Source organism: Tympanuchus pallidicinctus, unplaced genomic scaffold (assembly GCF_026119805.1).
Source record: "Tympanuchus pallidicinctus isolate F22 unplaced genomic scaffold, pur_lepc_1.0 scaffold1, whole genome shotgun sequence".
Lineage (NCBI taxonomy): Eukaryota > Metazoa > Chordata > Aves > Galliformes > Phasianidae > Tympanuchus > Tympanuchus pallidicinctus.
Window position 1 is genome coordinate 69769877 of NW_026294618.1, and position 20129 is coordinate 69790005.

The following is a 20129-nucleotide window of genomic DNA, read 5'->3' on the forward strand; positions in this document are numbered from 1 at the left end:
ACTTACTTTCAGTCAATCTCATACTCCAGATATCATAGTTTACCTTTGAATTTCTTTCACCTTAGCTAGCTTCATGGTACAGCCACTACCAAAAGCCTACTGAAAAAAAAAAAAAAAAAAGAAAAACCACTACTGCTTCCTCCCTGCCCCAAAAACACACAAGTCCAGGGAACTGAAGGAAAAACCCCAGAGCAGCACAACACACTGGGTTGTAACCAGTTCTGCAGGAGCAGTCTGCCTCCCTGTGGCTCAGCTAAAATCAATCCAATTTCTGCAACTCATTCTATCGCACCCAGAAAATCTGGCAAGCCAGAGGCTTAATGGGCCTTTAGTCCAAAGTGTTTCAGAGCTGTTTTTTTTTTTCCACTTTTTTTTTTTATTTTTAATTTTTGTTTGGTTTTGGAGGAGGGAATATAATGAAAAAGAGGTTTCTAATTTTAAACATGGCAAAAAATATCCAGCTTTGATTGCCTAGTAACTGTTTTACTCTGTTTCTCTAAAGTGCATGAAGAGGAAGAGAGGAGGCACAGCAGTGAGGGAGAAGGAAGAGGTCTACATTAAAAAAAAACAAAAAAATCAAACCAGAACACCACCTTCACATAGCAACAAAAGCCAAAGCTTGTCAGTGCTTTAGTACCTAAATCCAGAAGACTCCAAACATTGGCTTAGCTGCCGCTTTGCCTAGCAGGCATCTCCTCTCAATGCCTCCGCTCACAACACTCAGTGCTTACAGGTCTCCTCCAGGGTACGCCCATGAGGACTTCACTCTTGGCAGCAATGAGGTGTTTGGTGCTTTCCTTCACCCTGCCTGAAGGGCTCCATTCAGCAGGCCTTCTGCTGTAATGCTTGGAAGGACAGGCTGTTTTGTTGTTTCATACCCAGTCGTCACTCATTTGTGGAAGAACTTAGTTGTTAAGGGACTCGAAACAAAACCCGAAACAAGTTAAATGATTTATTTCCAAATACACCAATTTTGATTCGCACCACTCTTTGAAGACTGGGGCAGTATCACTGGGGGATATCACCAGGGTGATTCCAGCTTGGGAGGGCACACATCATTTCTAACCATATTGAAGAAGCTGCTCTACTTTGTTCTGGGACACAGAGCACAAACTACATTTGCAGTGGGTTAAGAAATATGCCCACAAGAAGGAAAGTTCCAGTCTCCACTCCAAAGACTGTTTAATAAAAAGCACAGTAAGTGAGCACAAGAGCAACCCACATTTTTCAGTCTCACAACTCCTGGGCTTGCGACTTGCTTTCTTCTGTGTTACAGACTCTGTCTGTGGAACTATTTCACTAACCATTAAACAAGTGAGACAGACTTGCTCTTTCCAATCTACAACTCAGTGACCTGGCTGGACAAGGAGCAAGCTGAACCCCTGGTTCTCATGCTTAAAGTCACTCTCATTGGAGATTAAAAAGAATATGAAGGAGAAGTGATTCTGTCACCTCTAAGCACATTTGAATGAAAAGCTTCAACTTTGCCCCCTCTCTTCCTTTTAAGAAAAAAAGAAAAAGCAGTCTCATACCTTAAATTCCAGAAGTGGAAGAAGTAATTTCATCCAACTACTGCTTTGTGCCTAGTTCCAAAACATGAAATATTTCTCCTGCGTGTTATTATTATCCACATATTTATTAATGAGATGGCTTCTAGTTTGTGTGCTGTAGCTCCACTTGTGCACAGTCAGCTCCTTCTGTCTACCTAGCCAGAGCAGTGCATACAGGGCTATGGCTCCCACCACTGCTCCCAGAGGCTGAATGCTTGGGCAAGGATACTGCACACTGGAGCATCCAAATGGCTTGAAATGTTAGAAGTGAAGAACCAAAATATATAGAAGCTTACATCAACTCTGACACACCTCTACTAAGAAAAAAAAACAAAGCATTCTTCTCTGTTTCTCAGGTGTAAGGCCAGAAAAGGGCAAATATTTTCACCTCTTTTAAGGAAATGGGAACTGACTGTGTCTTCACAGCACAGTGTCATACCAAACAAGTCCGGGGTGTCCAGATAATACATCAGGTCTGAATATGGAAAAAAATCACTCTTATGGAAAAACCATTCTGTTTGTCTAACTAGATCTGTAATTAACATGCAAATTACTTATTCACGTAAATGAAGAATGATCCCCTTCTGGCTTCTGTAATTTTAGAGCCTCAACATGGCATACACTTCAATTTATAAGAAACGATGCTCTTCTGTAAGCAACTCTGTTTTCATTGCATTGGAATAGTGGAAAAGCAATGAAAACTACGTGAAGTCATACAAACCAAGAAATTTACTACAGCGGGGTTTCTGTTCATAAGTTTAAGGCAGTTTGTGCTGTTGCTTTGTACCAGGGTCTGACACTAAGTTAATAAGGCTTTTATCGAGATTCAAAAGCTATTACATTACACACATCTTCCCATACTTACATTTGCTAACCTACACTGAGGCCCAGGATTAAATTTTACGCTTCGCTGACAGAAAATAGAATCCTCAATCACCAATCCACACATAATTGTTAATTTCCCCACTTGTTTCTCATGGCCATAGTACCTATTTTGTTCCTTACCACAAGCTTAGTTTAAGCTTTCACATTTTTAAACCCAACACTGAGCTTCGGCTCATGCTTACAGAATACCTCATTTACTTTAAACTCATCTTTGCTAAAACTCTCCAATTACCCATATTGGTAAGGTATATTAAACTGCTAGCAGAATGATGACAAGTTACAAGGCTGAAGCAAGCATCAGGGATTGTAGATCTCTTCAACCCATAATAGAAAGTCATACTACTATCAATAAGGAATAGCAGCAGGTTCTAGTAGATTAAGCACTAGAGCTGTTCTCAGAAAAACTGGTTTCTTTTCTGTTTTATTCTCACCTGGTCTTCTAGGTGACCTTGTGCAAATCACCATCTCCATGCTGCCGTTTCCCCAGCAGTAAAAATGAATTGAGCTCAGCTACAAATCTGACTGGGAACTCAAAATGAAACATACTAGGAGTTAAAAAATCTATTTCCCTATCTGTGGATACATGCTCCTTTGATAGCTTTGCTTTATCCCATTATGCATCAGCAGTAGCGTAAGATTGCTTTTAGTTTCTAAACACACTCTGGTGGTTCCTCAAGAGAGGCTTCAGGGTACTGCCTTACTTTTTATCTCATGCTTCATCTATTTCCGCTACTGTATCTGCTCTGAGAACCTGTATGTAGGATACATGCTTAACACTGCAACATACTGCTGTGTCAACAGCCACTGTCCCGCAGACACAAGGGGCAAAGAAGAGGACACAATAGAGCACTGAGGCAGCCTGAGAGCGGTTCTCTCCCCAGACTCCTGTTCCCCTCAGTAACACCGTAAGTCAGCATGCAAGCTCCGCTCCCATGGCTTGCACAGGAACCAGTCAAGATCTTCGCCCGGAACACACACACTGACGAGCAGCACTGCATCAAAGTAACCCTACAGAGATCCCCGTGGCTGTGCTGGAGGAGCACCAGTTGGCTCACCTGCCAGCAGTGCCATTTTTAGCAAACAGCACGGCTCAGCCGCGGAGCGCTCTGCTCCTCACCCTCTGCCCATCTCTGGGTTCGCCTGGGAAATCTTTTACAAGAAAGCTCACTTTCCAGAGGCTTGGCCACCGCAGCAGGAGGGTTTGCGGAAGCTCCCGACTTTGGGGAGGCACATGCAAATCCACGCATTCACAACTCATTATTCCAAGCAGAGTTATGGGGTGAAAGACCCTGCCTCGCACCTCGCCCTACCATAGCACCGCTCTGACCCACGCCGATGGGAACGGCGGAGCGTTTAACTTCCCCCTCTTTCTCTCAACGATGGACCACCAAAGCACCTCCAAACGCTCTCCCAGAACAATACCAAGGGGAAAGGACCATTAAAACAAATAAAATAAAACACGACGAGCGGAGAAAGCCCGACGCAGCCCCGGCCCACGATCAGCCCGGCTCTCTGGAGGGCAGGAGAACCCCACGTAAGGAGGAGATGCCCAGGGTGGGAACGACGCCCCGTGCCGCCCCACTGCCCCCGGCCCGCGACGTGGCTCAGCGTGGTTGGGCGGGAGCCAGTCTGAAGTCCACCGAGCAGCCGCCCGCCCCGTGGAACGCGCTGGGGGCGGGAGGAGAAACATAAAAATAAAGGGGAAAGGGTGGGGAGGAGCGGCGCGGAAGGGCGCCCCCCCGCACACGCCGAGGGCGCCCCGCAGCCCGCCGGGGGCTCGCAGCCGGGCACGGCGCCTCGCGCTCACCTTCCTGCCGCCGCCGCCGCCGGCCAGCGCGGCGCTGCCGCCCGAGTACATGTAGTAAGCGATGCCCAGAACCCAGAGGAAGGCGAAGCAGAGGAGCAGCCGGGACCTGCGCCGCATCGTCCCCCGCGCCGCCGCCAGGCCACCAGGAAACGGCCAGCAGCAGCAGCCGCCGCGCCCGCCGCCACCGCCGCCGCGCAGGGTCAGGGGGCAGAGGGCGAGTGCCCGCCCCCCGACCAATCCCGCGCCGCCCGGCCCCGCGGGGGGCGGGGAAGGGCGGGGCCGTCGGCATCGCCATGGTTGCAGCACGCCGGGCCGCCGCCGCCGCCCCCCCGCGAGTTCAGAGAAGCGCGCCGCGCCTGGCGGCCGTCGGACAGACCCGGGCGGCGGCGGCGGGGTGCTCGCTGCTCCGCTCCTCCTGCTCTCGAGGCCCCTTAGGCGGACGGTGGGCCGGTGGTCCTCGCTACGCCTCGGAAAGGGGCGGCTCAGGGCTGCAATTCTAAGTTTAAAGGTTTTCTCCGTTGCCTCACTATGTTTTCTCAACGGGTGGCTTTATCACCGCCCATTTGGGCCCGACACCGCTTTTCTCTGCTCCGTCTGTTCGCGCCACTATCAGGCTTCTGCCGGTGCGTTTGCACGGACGGCCGCAGAGACCCTCTGGACTGCGAGTCATACCAGGGTGCAGCAGGGGCTCGGTGCTAAGTCTGCTGTGTTGGAGGGAAAAGAGAGAGCAGTCCAAAGAAACGGCACAGATGCTCACTTGCCTCTCCAGAGAGCCATGTCTGGCCTGGAACTGCCCAGGCAGAAGTCATCTGGTGTGCTCTCCTGCCTGCCACAGTCCCACGGGAGGGGAGGGATGGATGAAAAGTCAGAGGAAGAAATCAAAGCTGAGTAATTCCCATAGGAAGCATAAAATAACATCACTTCTTTCTTCTGAACAAATGACTCTTTCAAATAAACTCAACATTGTGATTCTTGATGCGGCTCTGGGCAGCCTGGTGTAGTGGTTGGCAACCCTGCAGGCAGGGGGATTGAAATTAGATGATCTTTGAAGTCCTTTTCAAGCCAGGCCATTCTATGATTCTTGTGTTTGAAGGGAGATAGAGAGAGGCATCAATTTGTGCAGAACGCAAACTTTGGAATCAAACAGCTGGCATCCCTTGAAGTGAGGTACACTGGAGAGTATGGGCTGCCAGGAGACACACACATGTTTAGGATGGGATTTTTTTATTTATCCAAAGAGCGTTAGATGCAAGTGAGCACCGTAACTGTAAAAACTTGCATCTGAAAAGGCACACACATACACACCACTCCAAAGGCTAAATTCTCATTACCAATGTTTCCAGTGTAATTTGGAGCAGTCTCAACAGTCCAGGGTTGTCAACATGCTAATAAACTCCAGCTCTGTCAGCTGGAGGTGAGATGGCGAAGCAGCTTTCCTACTGCTGTGCGGACTCCTTCGCCAGGCAGATGTGCTGGGGGGAAGAACACTGTTCCTTCTACGGCCCTGCAGAGAAAACTTCACACATGGATATGTCAAGTAATCAATTCTGGAGCCATAATCCCATTTAACCTTACACATTCTGCAGGCCACTTACTCTTCAAATGCCTTGCAAAGCCTACGGAATCTTTTCTTGCCCTTTTCATAGTCTAAAAGATGTTGAGACAGCCTTCAAAGGTCCTCCTGAAGCCTCAGGTATTTTCACTGATTTTAGCAATGTGCTTAGATAGATTTTTCCCTTTCCAGCAAAATTAGCCAGCCATGCATGTACAGAAAATCCTTCTGTAGCTGCACACTCCACAAGCTTACTGAAATAATCCACTGCACATGCTCAATCACAGTTTTCAAAGCCTTATAACTCAGGCAAATCAAAACTAATTTCCTCTTGAACAAGCAAAGGCACATCTACTTAAAGGAAGGCTACTTACATGTCAGAGTTCACTTCTCAGCCTTCTGCTGATAAAGTTGCAGAAATGCTCAAGAAATGCTGTAAGGATCTATTTAGCTCAAAAAAAAAAAAAAAAAAAAAACCACCACTTTTTCTTGCCTCTTCCCTCCTTCCCCCCACTCTCCTGATATTCTGAACTGGCTGAACCAGTTCTGTTCAAATCCTTCCAAATTATTCACATTTGGAAAAAGCCCAAAGCCGGAAGATTTCCTTCTGAAGCACTTTTATTTCAGTGACCACAGGAAACATAGAGGTTTAGGATGGAAAAATATGATATAGCTTTAACTCTAGGAAAAGCTGCCTGTTGTATTACGACACATTTGCATGCACATACCTCTTTGCCTCAAAAGTCCTAACGTGTTTAGTCAGCAAGTCAAGTCAGACACGCACACACACAAAAAAAGGCAACCTTCAATTAAAGCAAGGAATAGGAGAAAAAAAATGTAAAACATTTAAAACTGATTTTTTCTAGCACATTTCAAAGAAAATATTAGCATATTTTAAGAGCAGCATTGCTAGAATGATTCACCGAATTCAAATGCTTCTGTATCAACCACAGTGCTTTAAACAAAAGGGAGATCAATCATGTGAAAGTACAAATAGGGGTGAAATTTGCAGAAGGATTCATCAAAACTTTTTCTTTGATCTGTAATGCAGCACCTAGATTCAATGGGCCAAATCCTGCTCTCCTTAGCTAGGGTGTAAACAAGGGGTTATTTCACCACATACATTTGAGAGCAGGTATAGAAACAGACACAAGTAGGATCAGAGGCTAATTCAGGGTGTTAGCATTCACCTGCTTGTAACTAAAGACCACAAACATTGCTCATCCTTTTCTGGAGTGAAATGACCTACCTGGAGGTAAATGAATACTCCATCAGTGAGAACGGAAAGCAGTCCTCCCCTCTAGAAATAAGCAAATCAATCCCTTACTCACACACACGGTCTTGCCCCTGGAAAGATGAGAGTAAAGATCAGGTCTAAAACCCAGAAAATAGGTTTTAAACACTTTTAAAAGCCCAAATTCTGACCAAGCTGCCTGAATCTTTTTGATATACAGAAGCTAATGTTCATAACAGATTCATTTCAGATTATATTTTTTCAAAGTCACACAGTTATGTCAGAAGGTATATTATTCCCTCCCTCTCAAGAAAATGGTTACTCATTAGCCTGATGTAAGACGTGTTATAACAGAGAAACCACATATTAACAAGAAATGTAAAATACATCTGCAGGGATAAAGGTTTATTAATACATAGAGAGCTTGAGCTGAATACTCAGCCTGACTGAGTTTGTGTTTGTAGTGAAAGAATTGTGTTTGTAGTGAAAGATCCTGAACCTGCAAACGTTTATGCAAATGTTTAACTTCATTCAGTGCACATTCCCACCGGAGTCAGTCGGACTACTCAGATGTTTGAAATTATATGCTCATGGCTGAGTACTTGCAGGATTAAAGGTTAAGTGCAGCTAGCAGGTCTGAAAAATCTACGTGGGTGTTTTGCAATTCCTCACTGCACAGTGGCAACAATGAGACACAGCCTACCTCCTTCGTTAAAGACATGGGAGTCAGCATGTCCTTTCCCATCTGTTTAGATGACAAGAACTATGTTTGTTTAATTTTTTAGCACAGCTTCTGATGCTACCCAGAGTAGGCAGACATGCTGGCAATAGTGTTCTAGAGTGGCTCACTTCCAGAAAATCTTGTTACCCTCCAAGAACGCTGTTGGAGCTGTTAAAACCCCAAGCAGCAAATATTGTATCATACAAGTTTCACCTTGAGAACAGCGTGTCATCCTGCCTGACCAAAGAGTACACCTTGCAAAGCCAGAGTACTTTCAGGTCCATTAGAGCTGAAATTCTCTCTCTCTGCAGACTTTGACATCAATAAGGCAGTATCTTCGCTTTTAAAGCATGAAACAATGACTATTTCCCCTGGAAGAAGGTTTTTTGGGGTTTTGTTTTTTTTTTTTTTTTGCTTGTTTGTTTTTTTAATGCTGTTTCCCCACTAGAGATCAAATAATACATTATGTCATGTGATGCAGATAAAGCAAACACCATATTTTCTCGCAGAGGTTTACAGTGTCACCTTAAGTCCATGTTCTTCCAAGGCAAATAATCCGCATTTGGAAGTTCTTCTTCTTTAATAAAGTTGAAAGTTCAACATCCTTTGCAGTTTTGTTTTATGAACAGAGGAAGTAGACTCTTTTTTTTTCCTTGCAGGTGGTGAAAGCTAAACTGTTTTTTGGCTAGGATAGAGTTAACTTTCTTTCTGGTAACAGGTTCACTGCTATGTTTTGCATTTTGGTTGGAAATAATGTTGCTAACCCAACCCTACTTAAGTTCTTGAACTGGGCTTACGCTAAGTTGTAAGGACATTCCAGCTTCTGGTGCTGTACTGCCAGCATGAGGCTGGGAATGCACATGGAGATGGAGGAACAGAGCCAGGACAGCTGACCCAAACTGGCCAAAGGAATGTCCCATATCATACAGGGTCATGGGGAACAATAAAACTGGAGGAGCTGGCTAAGGAGCTGCCACTGCTGAGGAACTGAGTGTGCGGAGTGAAAACGTGGTGATCAATTGTTTTGTGCATCACTTGTCTTGCATATTCTTCTGTCATTATTATCATTGTTATTATCTCCTTTTCCTTCTATGTCCTATTAAACTGTCTTTATGACAATCCATGAGTTTCACCATTTTTCTACTTCTCTCCCCCCACTCTACTGTGGGAGGCAATAGCGAACAGCACCATGGTGCTGAGATGACTGCAGGGTTAAAACACAACAAGACAAAGAAAGAACAACTCAGCCTTCGGTAGGCCTCCTGCTAAGGATGGCAGCAACAAGTACAAACTACAGATGCACTGCCAACTATTCTTCCTAAGCTGAGTCACTTAGTGAGTCCGATTGAACTTCAGCAGCACATAAAAAACCCCCTCTTGCAGCATTCTGGAGGCTGATCATCAGATTTCAAAGTGTGATATGGCTCAGAAGCATCTTTCAAAGGAAAGTGATGATAGGCGGGTGAGAATCAGCCATGGAGAGAGACTTGCCGAATCAGCGACCTCACCTTTGATTGGGAAAATTCGATCCTCATTTGTTGCATTTATCTGAATTCTCAGGATCACGCTTGATTTCTTATTGTTGCCAGGAGTGGTAAAGACTGGTGATCTACAGTCTGAGACAGGACAGGAAATTCCTTCCTCTCCTCTCAAGCATGCTGTCGTCACAGTGGTGTGCAGCCATAGCACTAGGTACTAGCCTAGTATCTGAGGCTACAGGTAAACACAGAGTGCTAAATGCATAGTACAGTAGTCTGGTTTTGAGCAAAACATAGATGTGAACTCTTCACACAGTGTCTCTGTAACCTTAACTGGTATTTTATATGTTCAAACTTATAATCCAGATCAGCAACGTGATGCTGTCTATGATACAGCAAAGCATAGAAACTGCTGCTAAATTAGCTGACAGCAAAATTCCTGGAGAATTGGAAAGAAGTTTCCCCAACTCACAGCATTCTGCCAGAAGCAGCTTTTACTCATCTCTTTAACTAAAGTCTTTACTAGCTAATTGCATTGACACCAGCTCAACACATGAGATATGAGAGAATGAAGACAAGACAAAATGGAAAGAGGAATGAAGGAAGATCTGTAGGAAGGGAGCTGAGATTGCAAGGAAGCCATGTAGGGCCTTCCCATTTGAAGTTACAGAGCTGTATTCAGACTATCTGTCTGCAGCATCCAAAGTGGAATGAATGGTGATTCAGACAGCCTGCTTCCCAAGATGTCAGACCTTGCCTTCTTATACAATCAACAGGGAGAGGATGATGCTTAACTACTTAACATAGGTACCATAAATGCTTCTCTTCAGTGACTACACGTTTCAAAAGGGCAGTGAGAGTAAGCCTTTTCTTTCTATATAATATTTTAGTTTCATTTGGATAATGGAGTGGAAAAAAAGTGGAAAATGTCTCCTTACTTTGTCCTCGCTTCCTTTATGGTAGGTGTTAAAGTGATTTCAGCCAGAGCCACTGAAAGCAGGTTTTCCACTACCTAGAGAAGCACCCTAATCACTGACAATGACAAGGTAATTTCAGAGGTGCCATAACAGACAGGCTGAATAGAGCTCATATATATATATATATATTTTTTTTTTTTAAAGAATAATGAGAGGAAATATTTCTATGTTCACACTGTTGTCTCCCACTCAGATGCACACAGAAGAGCCCATGCCTCAGAAGTGATGTGCTGCCTGGAGCAGCCTACCTACACAATTCATCCTGGGCACTACATGGTCTTATGGTCAGCAGTGGTGCACATTCCCAAAGGCTTCTCCATGCTTGACAAGTTACACACACCTGGCCCAGCATCATGCCTACTTTTTCTTTTTACAACCACAGCCAAACAAATCCCAGTGATTCATTTTTAATCGATACTCTAGATTGTACTCCCAGATATTGCTCAAGAATATTTTGCATTGTGCAATTAGAAGTAGTCTTTTCCCACAGCACATTAAAAATAAACATGTCACTTTATCCTGTTCTTTTGCATACTTGCCAGTTCATGAAATGTGGTGTTTGGATCTCACAGTCTTTATAACAAATGACATAGGTTTTTCTGTATCACGCATAAGAGCATATTTTGTGCAAGACAGAAGAGATGCTCATAGCTGCTTCAGTTCACATACTCTGTATAAGTCATATATTGATTTCTCCCGAATTTAATCTTTCAATATCTTGGAACAGACAATAAATGGGCTCACTCACCACAGGCAATGGAAGTTGACCCCCCCTTTGTGGCCTTTATAACCCTTTTGTCTTCAAACCTTTATCATCATCTGCTGAAATCATGAAAGACGTTGTTGGTTTCACCCCATTTTCAGAAACAAATCATGAGAAATCACTTCTACAGCATTCCACTTCCCACAGTGGTAGCCAGATCCACCCTCTATGTAACACTTCTGAACCACGATGAACTTGGCCCCAACATCTATCACACAAAATAATTCAAAAGAGGAAAAAAAGGATTGTATTTTCCATGCCCTTTGGTCTTTCAAGAGTTTCAGGTACAGAAGAAAGTGTTTTCTTCCAAGACAAACAGAATATAAAAGACCATTCCATCATGTTTTTATGAGATCTACAGGTTTGTGAACTGATTCTACATCTTTTTCCTTTCTCGTTCAACTGCAGCACCATACAGTGTTTTATCTGGCTTTCTGAATTACTGAACTGAGAGAGACAAGTACCGCATGGAGAAATGGCCAGATAATGATTTGACTTTCACTTGTAAATTAGAATCTTCTGTTCATACGGGTGTAAATGAGGCCTCCTCAGCTGAAATAATACTTTTGGCAGCAGAAGTTCTCTGGCAAGATTATTCCTTCTATATAGGAATATTCTATCTTTTGTCTGAGAGAGAGATACCTGCTCTAATTGTCATCTCACATGCACTGAATGTAAACTGGGCATCAACTCTGCAGAAGGCCACTTCTCTGCAACAGGATGAAAGTGGTGTAAGTGGAGAAAAATAAGCAGCTTTCTCAGGGAGTGCTAGAAAAGGAGGAGACCATCAAAAGAGAGAGGACACACCCTCTTCTTGGGCACATGTTAACATATCCTGACTTAGGACAGCCTGGCACAAGAGATGTGGCTACACACTGCAGCCTTTCTCCATCACTGGTGAAGGAGAAAATCCCACACTCTAGGAAGTGCTCTCTACTGCAATGCTTTGTAAGCAGCATTTCTATCATATACTTGTTTTTCAATTATCTTGTCTGAGTGATCCCTTCTGTATGGAAGTCCCAGAATAATGTTACAGGAACAAACATCTTTGGCTGCATCGCACAGTGTAAAACCAGAAAAATCTGTGTCCTTGCTACAGAAGAGCTCACTAGATACTTGCCTAGGCACACTAATGTGCGTGCAGAGGTGCAGCAGGACAGAAGAGACAAATGGTGCACATGCAGTATTGACTTTGGCAGCTGTATGCCACACGAAGCATAGTTGAAACTCTACCTCTAAACAGCAGAGCCTCTGCCAAGCTGAGCAGTGTCTTACCCAAACCATGATCTGAGTCATCTGCCATTTCAGCATCGTGCTTGCTACCTGCCCTGAGGCAGGTCAGACCTGGGGCTCCTGCTGATGAGAGCAGAGAGCAGGCAGGAAGCTGTGTGCATTGCCACACCTGAAGGCAAGGATCCCATCAGGAAGATGTTCCTGTCACAGCACGCTAGCCAGGCACACATCTACATACCACAGACAAACCCTGTACTTCAGAAGTAACTCCCTGTGCTCCCACACTTTCACAAAGCTCTGTCAAGTCACTGCAAGAGGACTTCAGCCAGAACAGAAGCAATATTCCCTGTGCTTGGGCAGTGGGGTTTTCCTACTCTTTGCAGAGCTGTATGCAGTTGGGAAGCCTCACCTGCTGCAGAACCACTATCAAATTTTATCTCTCTCTTCCTTTTTAATGTTTCAGCTTATTAACTTCACAGATTTCATCTTTCTTCTTGGCAGGCGGAATTCTTTTAAAGTCAGTGAAGGGCAGTGCATTTTCTTGCTGCAATTAATCACATGCTTTCTGGCATGTGACTAAATAACAATAATTAACCCAGCAGCTGGAGTTTCCCTGGGTTGGACTGTGATGCTCTGTGCTGGCTTCTCTATAGTGTTTGCTTGCTCTCAGTTTGTCTACACTGCTTTCTTGGCTAGCTTACCTTAAGGCATACCATGTGCTTGAGTAACAATAATAAATAGGAAAAAATGAGGTAGTTCATGTGGTTATTATTTTAGTTAGATTTTCTGTTCTAAAAGCCAAGAAAACATCAGCAGGCCCAATACACCCAGAAGAACAGGTTGTTTTTTGTAATTTGTTTTTTTTTTTTTTTCTTTTTTTAACTCTACTCACTAAAAACATTGAGCTGTTGCATAGCTATATCAAAGAGTTTGATGGGACACCAAATTAGCTCAGAATCCCACTGGTACTTTAGTTGCTGGATTTGGTCAGCAATGAGCTCATATAATGGCTGACAAAGAGAGAGAGGAAAGATGTCTGCATTTGGAAGACATGAACAGATTCAGATCTCAGATGCTCATCGGGGTCAGCCTGCACATGTCATTCTTTCAGTTCTTGAAAAATTGTACAAAGATACTGCACAGAAAAGAAGGCTTGAAATAAAATGCCAGTAGTGCTGACAAGATTCTTTAGCATGCAGGTGACAGAGCACCAGCACAGGTTGCTAACGAGAGAGAGAAGCTGTGGAGTCACCTCCATGGAGATCTTCAAAAGCCACCTGGACTTGAGTCTGGGCAGCCTGCTCTGAGAGTCCCTGCTCAAACAGTTGGACCAGATCACCTACAGAGGTCCCTTGCAACCTTAGCCACACTGTGATCCTCCGATTCCTTCAGCCCACTGTCCCAGCCAAGGAAACAGTGTTCTATTGGGAACGAGGCAGTACTTAGTAAATGTCTCAGAGTAGCCAGTATGCTTCCGACAGCCAAATAAATGCAAAATAAAAGGGCTCACATTTATACAGACATGATAGGTCTGCACTGAGATTCATCATATGCAGGAGTTACTTCTTCTAGACTTGTGTTGATTCCACGGGAATGAATTCTTCACAGAGAGACCTCTCCAATGTAAGATAGCCTACTACAGTTGTGCTTCTATTCTGGACTCCCAGTGAAAAGTGACGCTATCAAGAGCTGAGGCAAGTCTGAATAAATTAGTTATCTGAGTCAAGGTCTCTTCATAGCATGCAACCAGTCACCACCTTCTCATCTAATCCTTCCTACAAAGATTTTCCTTTGCCTTCCTCAGGAAGCACTCAGAGAGCTGTGAAATGGACTTATGTTAGGCCATTTGTGGTGGATCAGATGCTACAGCACGTTATGAACAATGTTTGCACTTGCAGTAGGCTCCCCCTTTGTTAGTTGTCCCAAAGATACAACCAAGAATGTATGCTGCTCTCAGTCTTGCTGACGCCTTTAGTAAAGCCTGCACAGATCCTGTATCTGTTCTACTGAAAAGACACCAGTATAGAAGCTGCTAATCTAGCACCATTCTGAACCACTAATTTCACTAGGACAAATAAACAAAAACAGCACTACCACCAGCAACAACAAAACTGATGCAATTGGCATTTACTGTATTTTCAGCTCATCATTTCCACTGGAATTTCAGGCACAAAAACAACCCCGCACAGGAAAAATAGCAATCGGGTATAGGTAGAATGAATATCCTCTGGAAGCAAAGAGATATATCTTGACAATTGATTACACAGATGGGAAAATCTTATGAAGAGTGGCAAAGCTGACAACAGTTTGGGAGCACTGGCAACATCCCAAAGGCTAATGAAAGTATCCTCTCCGTTCAGTATTTCTTGACATCTCCCCCGAGTGCAAGGTTAGAAACTGTACATTTTTTGTGTTGAGACAAATTCTTTCAGGCTTGTCACAAGTACAGATGCTGCAATTGCCAACCCAGGGCTATAAGACTCAATAAAGGCTATACTCCTGTCCTTTTTTTTTTTTTTTTTTTTTTTGCACTAAAGATGACTCTTGTAACATCTTGACTCCTGAGCAAGATGAATTCTGCCACTGTGCCAATTCTTTGCACTAGGCAGTGGAGGGCAAAGATAAGGTTTCAGATGTGCCCCACTTATGTGTCAAAATACTGCAACACTGACAAGTACTTTAGTGCCATGTATTCCCAGAATACTAAACTTCTTTCTAGGACTGCCTTTTACTGTACAATATGACTCCTTTCATGCTTTTGAATATCAGCATTCCTTTTCACTTGCACTTAGACTAGAAAGAAAAGAAAGCCTCTCACAAAAATTAGGATTGTTTTTTCCAGTCTCTGCTCGTGGATGTAGCACCTGTGAACTATCCACACAAGCAGAGATTAGAAGTCTCAGAACTAAGATATACTTACAGCTTTTCCACCCTGAAGTGTTCTTTATCAGATCTTAACCTACTATTTATCTTAGCAAGATTTAAAAAAGGGATGCTTTTTACCTAGCTCAATACCTTCTTGCCATCTTCAGAGATGATGGAGTGGAGAGTGCACTTATAAAATCTGTAGATGACATGAAGGTGGGAGTGGATGCAAGCACTTCAGAAGATGGGATCAGAATACAAAATGATCTCAAGACATTAGAGAAATAGTCCAAAATGAGCAAGTTGGAATTCAGTAACAACCTGTACAAAGCACTGCACACGTAAAATGAAAGATCAAATGTACAAATACAAAACGCAGAATCATGGAAGAGGTGAAGAGACTGCAAAAAAGGATGTGAGAGCTACAGGTAGGGCTCAAAGCAAATATGAGCAAAGCAGGAAAATCTCACACTGATGTATTATTACATGTGCATCATATGCAATGAGATTATTCAGCTCTGCAGGGCACTGGTTCTCACACAGCTGGAGAACTGGATCTAGTTCTGTACGGCTTGAATAAGAGCAACAAGAATAAAAGAGATTTAAGCAACATGATCAATCAGAAATAGCTCAGATAATTAAATTGATCCTTGCAGAAGCTCTAAAGGGAGGTTTGATAATAATTTACCAATATGTGAAGAACTGTTCAAGTGAGGACAACAATCACTCCCTTAGCCTAGTTTTCAGGAAAGAATCAACTAGATCCTACAGAATAACAGATTTAAGTCAGATATCAGCAGAAAATCCAAGGCTGCCTAACAATCTTTGGTAATTACTCAGCTCACTCAGGCATGAAAACAACCCTGCATAGGAAATATAGCATCAAGTAAAATTCTGGAAAAAAAGAGACTAGGGACTCTCTGCTTGTGAAGGACTTCAGGAGTAGATCGAGTGGTACTAAAGGTGTCCCTTCTCCAAGGGGGATCACATACATGTTCTCAGTGCACTTACCCATCTTCTCAGCTTTCTCAAACCTGTCTTATCAATACCTCCATCCAAATGCTTTTATTTGCAGGTGCATACAGCTGAAGTTCAGCTGCAGGTGTTTTTCTGTCTCTTCAATTCTTCAGTAGTTATTAATATGGAATCAGATGCCTTTCCTTTCTCATGCTCTAGGTGAGCAAGAAGGAAGCACTCTTATCATCTTGCTCTGCTCCCTGCTTGCATACATGGGTTTCCCAACAGCAAGAGCTGTGGGGGCTTGCATTCCCCCTTCTCTCCCCAGTGCACTGCACATTCTACCAACTATGTGGCATGGCTACAAGCGAGCAATCACAACTAACACCTTTCCAGTCACTCTCAGATATAATTCTGAGCTGGGACTCCACCTGTAATAGCTTCCAGTCATCCTGAATTTTTATCCTCACAGTGGTGGAAAGTAGAGAACGTTTTTTTCCAGGGCTCAGCTATCTGTGGAGACCCTCAGGCTCTAATCTCTACTCCACTGAATACAAAGCCTGAGGCTGCAGTATTTCAGGGACTCACAGCCTGACCTGTGGGATGCAGTGCAAGTGCTGAGTGACAGCGACTTGCTGCCTGAATCTGCTCTGCCATGTGCTGCAGACTGAGGTGCAGCATCACCACATGCGAGATAACTTTAAATTATAAGAAACAGCCGAAGGAGGAAGGAGCACCATGCACACTGATCTGCACTGCTTCACAGTAGCTTTTACAAACGACTTTGTTCACAGCCCTAAAAACCCCAGCAATGCAATTAGCACAGAGTATAAAGCTGGATAGCAACCTCGGGTGTGCAACCAGCACAGGTAAACAGATGGGACAACTGCTTGCACCGCGCTGCAGGGCTTCTGCTATGGATGGAGAATATTTTTCCTCTGCCCCCACAGACAGCCAAACCAATGTCAAGAGGTAATAAAATGAAACGTATAAGCTTTACTGCTGTTTTTTTTTTTTTTTCTTAGAAATTAAAAAAAAAAAAAAAAGGAAAAAACTCTGATTGCCTGCATTTTCACTAGACTTTTTAGATCAAAAAAGACTTTAAATTTGAAAAATAAAAGGCTTCTGAAACTGTAACTTGCTCCTAACAAGCTGCTGAGATATCAGTGAGAAGTCAACTGCACACAAATGCACACAAGTGATCTCAAGTCACCCCAGAAAAGGTTAACATATTTAACATCCTTCAGTACCTTTCTTCTCTCCTTCTTTTCACAGCTCTTTTTTTCCCCCCAGCTTCTTTCTTCCCATTCCCTAATTTCCCCTCCCAGCCTCCCTTAAGAAAAATGAACTCTCAATAAATTTCACTTCTTTCAGCCTCTTTCACTTCTCTTCTAGCCCTGTCCTCTAATCCTTTTCTTTCTTCTACTTCCTTTACTTACTATACCCAGGGATACATTTCCTCAGCCATTTACTGATTTATTCATATATTTACTGCTTTTGGCTGTTGTCCTCACAGAAGCCCTCACATTTCCCATCGGCTCTCAGATTTGGCTCATGTCCCTGCAGCTGGAGAAAGTTTCCCCTCTAGCTATGGGCACACCACAGCTGCAGCTGACCTGACACCCAGATTTCAGTCAGTTCAGTTTTAACAGTGGGACCAGAGCTCTGAAGGGCATAGTATGGACTGCAAGATCTGCCTAGGATTCTAATAAATGCATGGGGGCTTAATGGTAGCTCACCTTTATGCTGCAACAGCTGCACAATGTCCAAACAAGCCGTAACTACATAGTAAAATAACTGATCTCACCAGGGATCTCACAATAATGATTGTATCATGGCAGCTTTTAGATACCTGCACCTTATCACATCTCGCTCCAGAACATTGCAAGTAATGAAGATGCCCAGGAGAAACGATCCTGCCTAAAAACGATGGCAGAGGGAGTGCACTCCTTCCCCAGTACATCGTTTCACCAGCTCACTGCTGACCCAGCACATCCTTGCCTAGAGCTTGCCAGATGCCCAAGAGTAGAGGACACTGGCCTCATGGACTTATGGATGCTCTCTACAGAGTTCATGAAGAAACAACCGTTCCCAGTGCAGATCAGGAACTTCCATAGCCCACAGCGTGCAATGCTCAGGGGTCCAGGCAGGAAGAGAGTAATGAAGATTGACTTTTTGGATAACAGCTCTCATCTCCAAAAGCCCTGATTGTGTGATAATCCTGTCCATGAGGATTTTGCTTTTGTGCTCAAAAGAATAAGAGAAGCCTTGTGTCATTTAATTCTCTTAAGATACAACAGACAAGAAAGGGGATTAAAAAAAAAAAAAAAAAACACAAAAGGGAAACTAACAGGAAAACCAGGCCAGCATGGTTTAGGAATGAAGTCCTGGTGTTTCCACTGATGCTGATTTAAGTCCCAGTTTCTCAGCAGGGCCAGATCCCCAAAGGTATTTGAATGTAGAACTAGCACATGAAACAAAGACAAGGGTTGTACTTAATACAGTTGTGTGAAACCCTTTGATGGTAAGCCCTGAAGATAAGGGAGTGATATTCAAACTCACCAGAGCATAACACTCTAGTTTAACTTGGCTAAGAGTCAAGCACTGTGTGCTGTTCCTACACAATGTAGGAAACTGCACATTGGCTGTGCTCAATAAATAAATGATGATAACAAAATCTGAAGAATAACCAGAAGAATACATGGAAATGACTTACGTGTGAGATTCCCTTAGATACAACTCTTTGCCTTCAGCAAAGTGAAATACACTTCCACTATAGGCTTATAGTAAGACAACTATTACTTTATACCTATTATTCCAAGTCAGCAAAAACAATAATCTGAGACTGCAATGGGTCAAATAGTCTATAAATTATCAGGCAGATTATAGTGCAGGTCTGTGGACCAAATAGATGATGCTCTGGGGACAGTGAGTGAAGCATTAAAGATATCTGAATTCTTCCCTTAACATACAGCCTAACCTTTGCATCTTGATGATCAGCGAGGCTTGCTTACAGTGCATTGCTTGTTATTTGTGAGAGAGGACTAGGGGAAAATAAAAAGGCTGGATGAGTAAGAAGGCCTTGATGGAACAATATCTATCACAGATGTTATCCTGCCTACTGTTTTTTCCAAAATGCTGCAGTGAAGCAAGGGATTTCTAGTCACAGGATACTGACATAGGACATTTTTCTATGGATTGGTACTTTTCTTTTGAAAACAAGCGCAAGTCACAAAAGATGAAATTGTACTAATAAAATGTTTTGTAGTGGGCAAGATAAATAGCCTAGGGTTATGGCCAAGCAGGCGAGTTCCAGTTGGTATTGGCTATACAAAATTGTCAATGTTGAAAGTGTCCTTGAGATCACTGAGTCTGATCCCCCTGTTAAAGCAAGTACTTTGCAGTTAGTCACACAGGTAGGCACCCAGATGGGTCTTGAATATCTGCATAAAAGGAGACTCCACAACCTCTCTGGGCAGTCTGTGCCAGTGCTCTGTCGCCCTTGCCATAAAGAAGTTATTCTTCATGTTTGTACGGAACTTCCTTTGTTCAGGTTTTAGGCCATTGCTCCTTATCCTATTGCTAGACAGCACCAAGAAAAGGCTGGCCTCCTCATTTTGCTTCCCACCCCCTTTAAATATTTATTAATATTAGCCAGACTCCCATTCAGTCTTTTTTTCTTCAGGCTGAACACAGCCAGGTGTAGCAATTGGACAGATCAACACAAAGGGAAAGGCATTACAACAAATGTGTGGCGAGAGAAGGACCAACACAATAGAAAGCTGCTATAAACGAAGGGAAAAAGATTACTCACCCATTTCTGAAAATTCTAGGTTCACGTGAGAAAGCTTCAACAAGAAAGGATCTCCAGAATCTCTTCCCAGTGGCAGTCAGCCCTTAAATGAGGTCTAAGAGAGATGCAGCCAGACTCCACCCCCTTCCAGTTGCACAGGTGAATTGACTTCACCTGTGCTCCCAGAACTGACCGGGTCCTTTCCCCAGGTGCTCAATCCACAGTTCAGGCAGTGACTCAACAGTTACCATACAGCTAGGTCACTCAGCCTTTCCTCATACAAGAGATGCTCCAGGCCTTTTATCATCTTTGTG

The 20129-nt window shown here is 43.6% G+C and overlaps 1 protein-coding gene and 1 long non-coding RNA gene across 3 annotated transcripts in view; both read right to left on the reverse strand.

Annotated features, from left to right (window-relative positions):
• Window positions 1-4441, reverse strand: part of GALNT2 (polypeptide N-acetylgalactosaminyltransferase 2) — a 95105-nt gene extending 90664 nt beyond the window's left edge. The window contains exon 1 of the mRNA XM_052676609.1: window positions 4243-4441. Within this exon, the coding sequence (XP_052532569.1) occupies window positions 4243-4359 (117 nt within the window). The 5' untranslated portion in view covers window positions 4360-4441. The remainder of the gene's footprint in view (window positions 1-4242) is intronic.
• A 214-nt stretch (window positions 4442-4655) lies between these two features.
• LOC128084161 (uncharacterized) lies at window positions 4656-19901 on the reverse strand. Of its 2 annotated transcripts, XR_008208364.1 has the most exons (4): window positions 19837-19901; window positions 7044-7141; window positions 6523-6597; window positions 4656-5758 (listed from the first exon to the last, which is right to left on the reverse strand). It is a non-coding gene; the product is annotated as an uncharacterized LOC128084161 (long non-coding RNA). The 2 variants fall into 2 exon arrangements; XR_008208365.1 differs by lacking the exon at window positions 6523-6597.
• Between the last annotated feature and the right edge of the window lie 228 nt (window positions 19902-20129).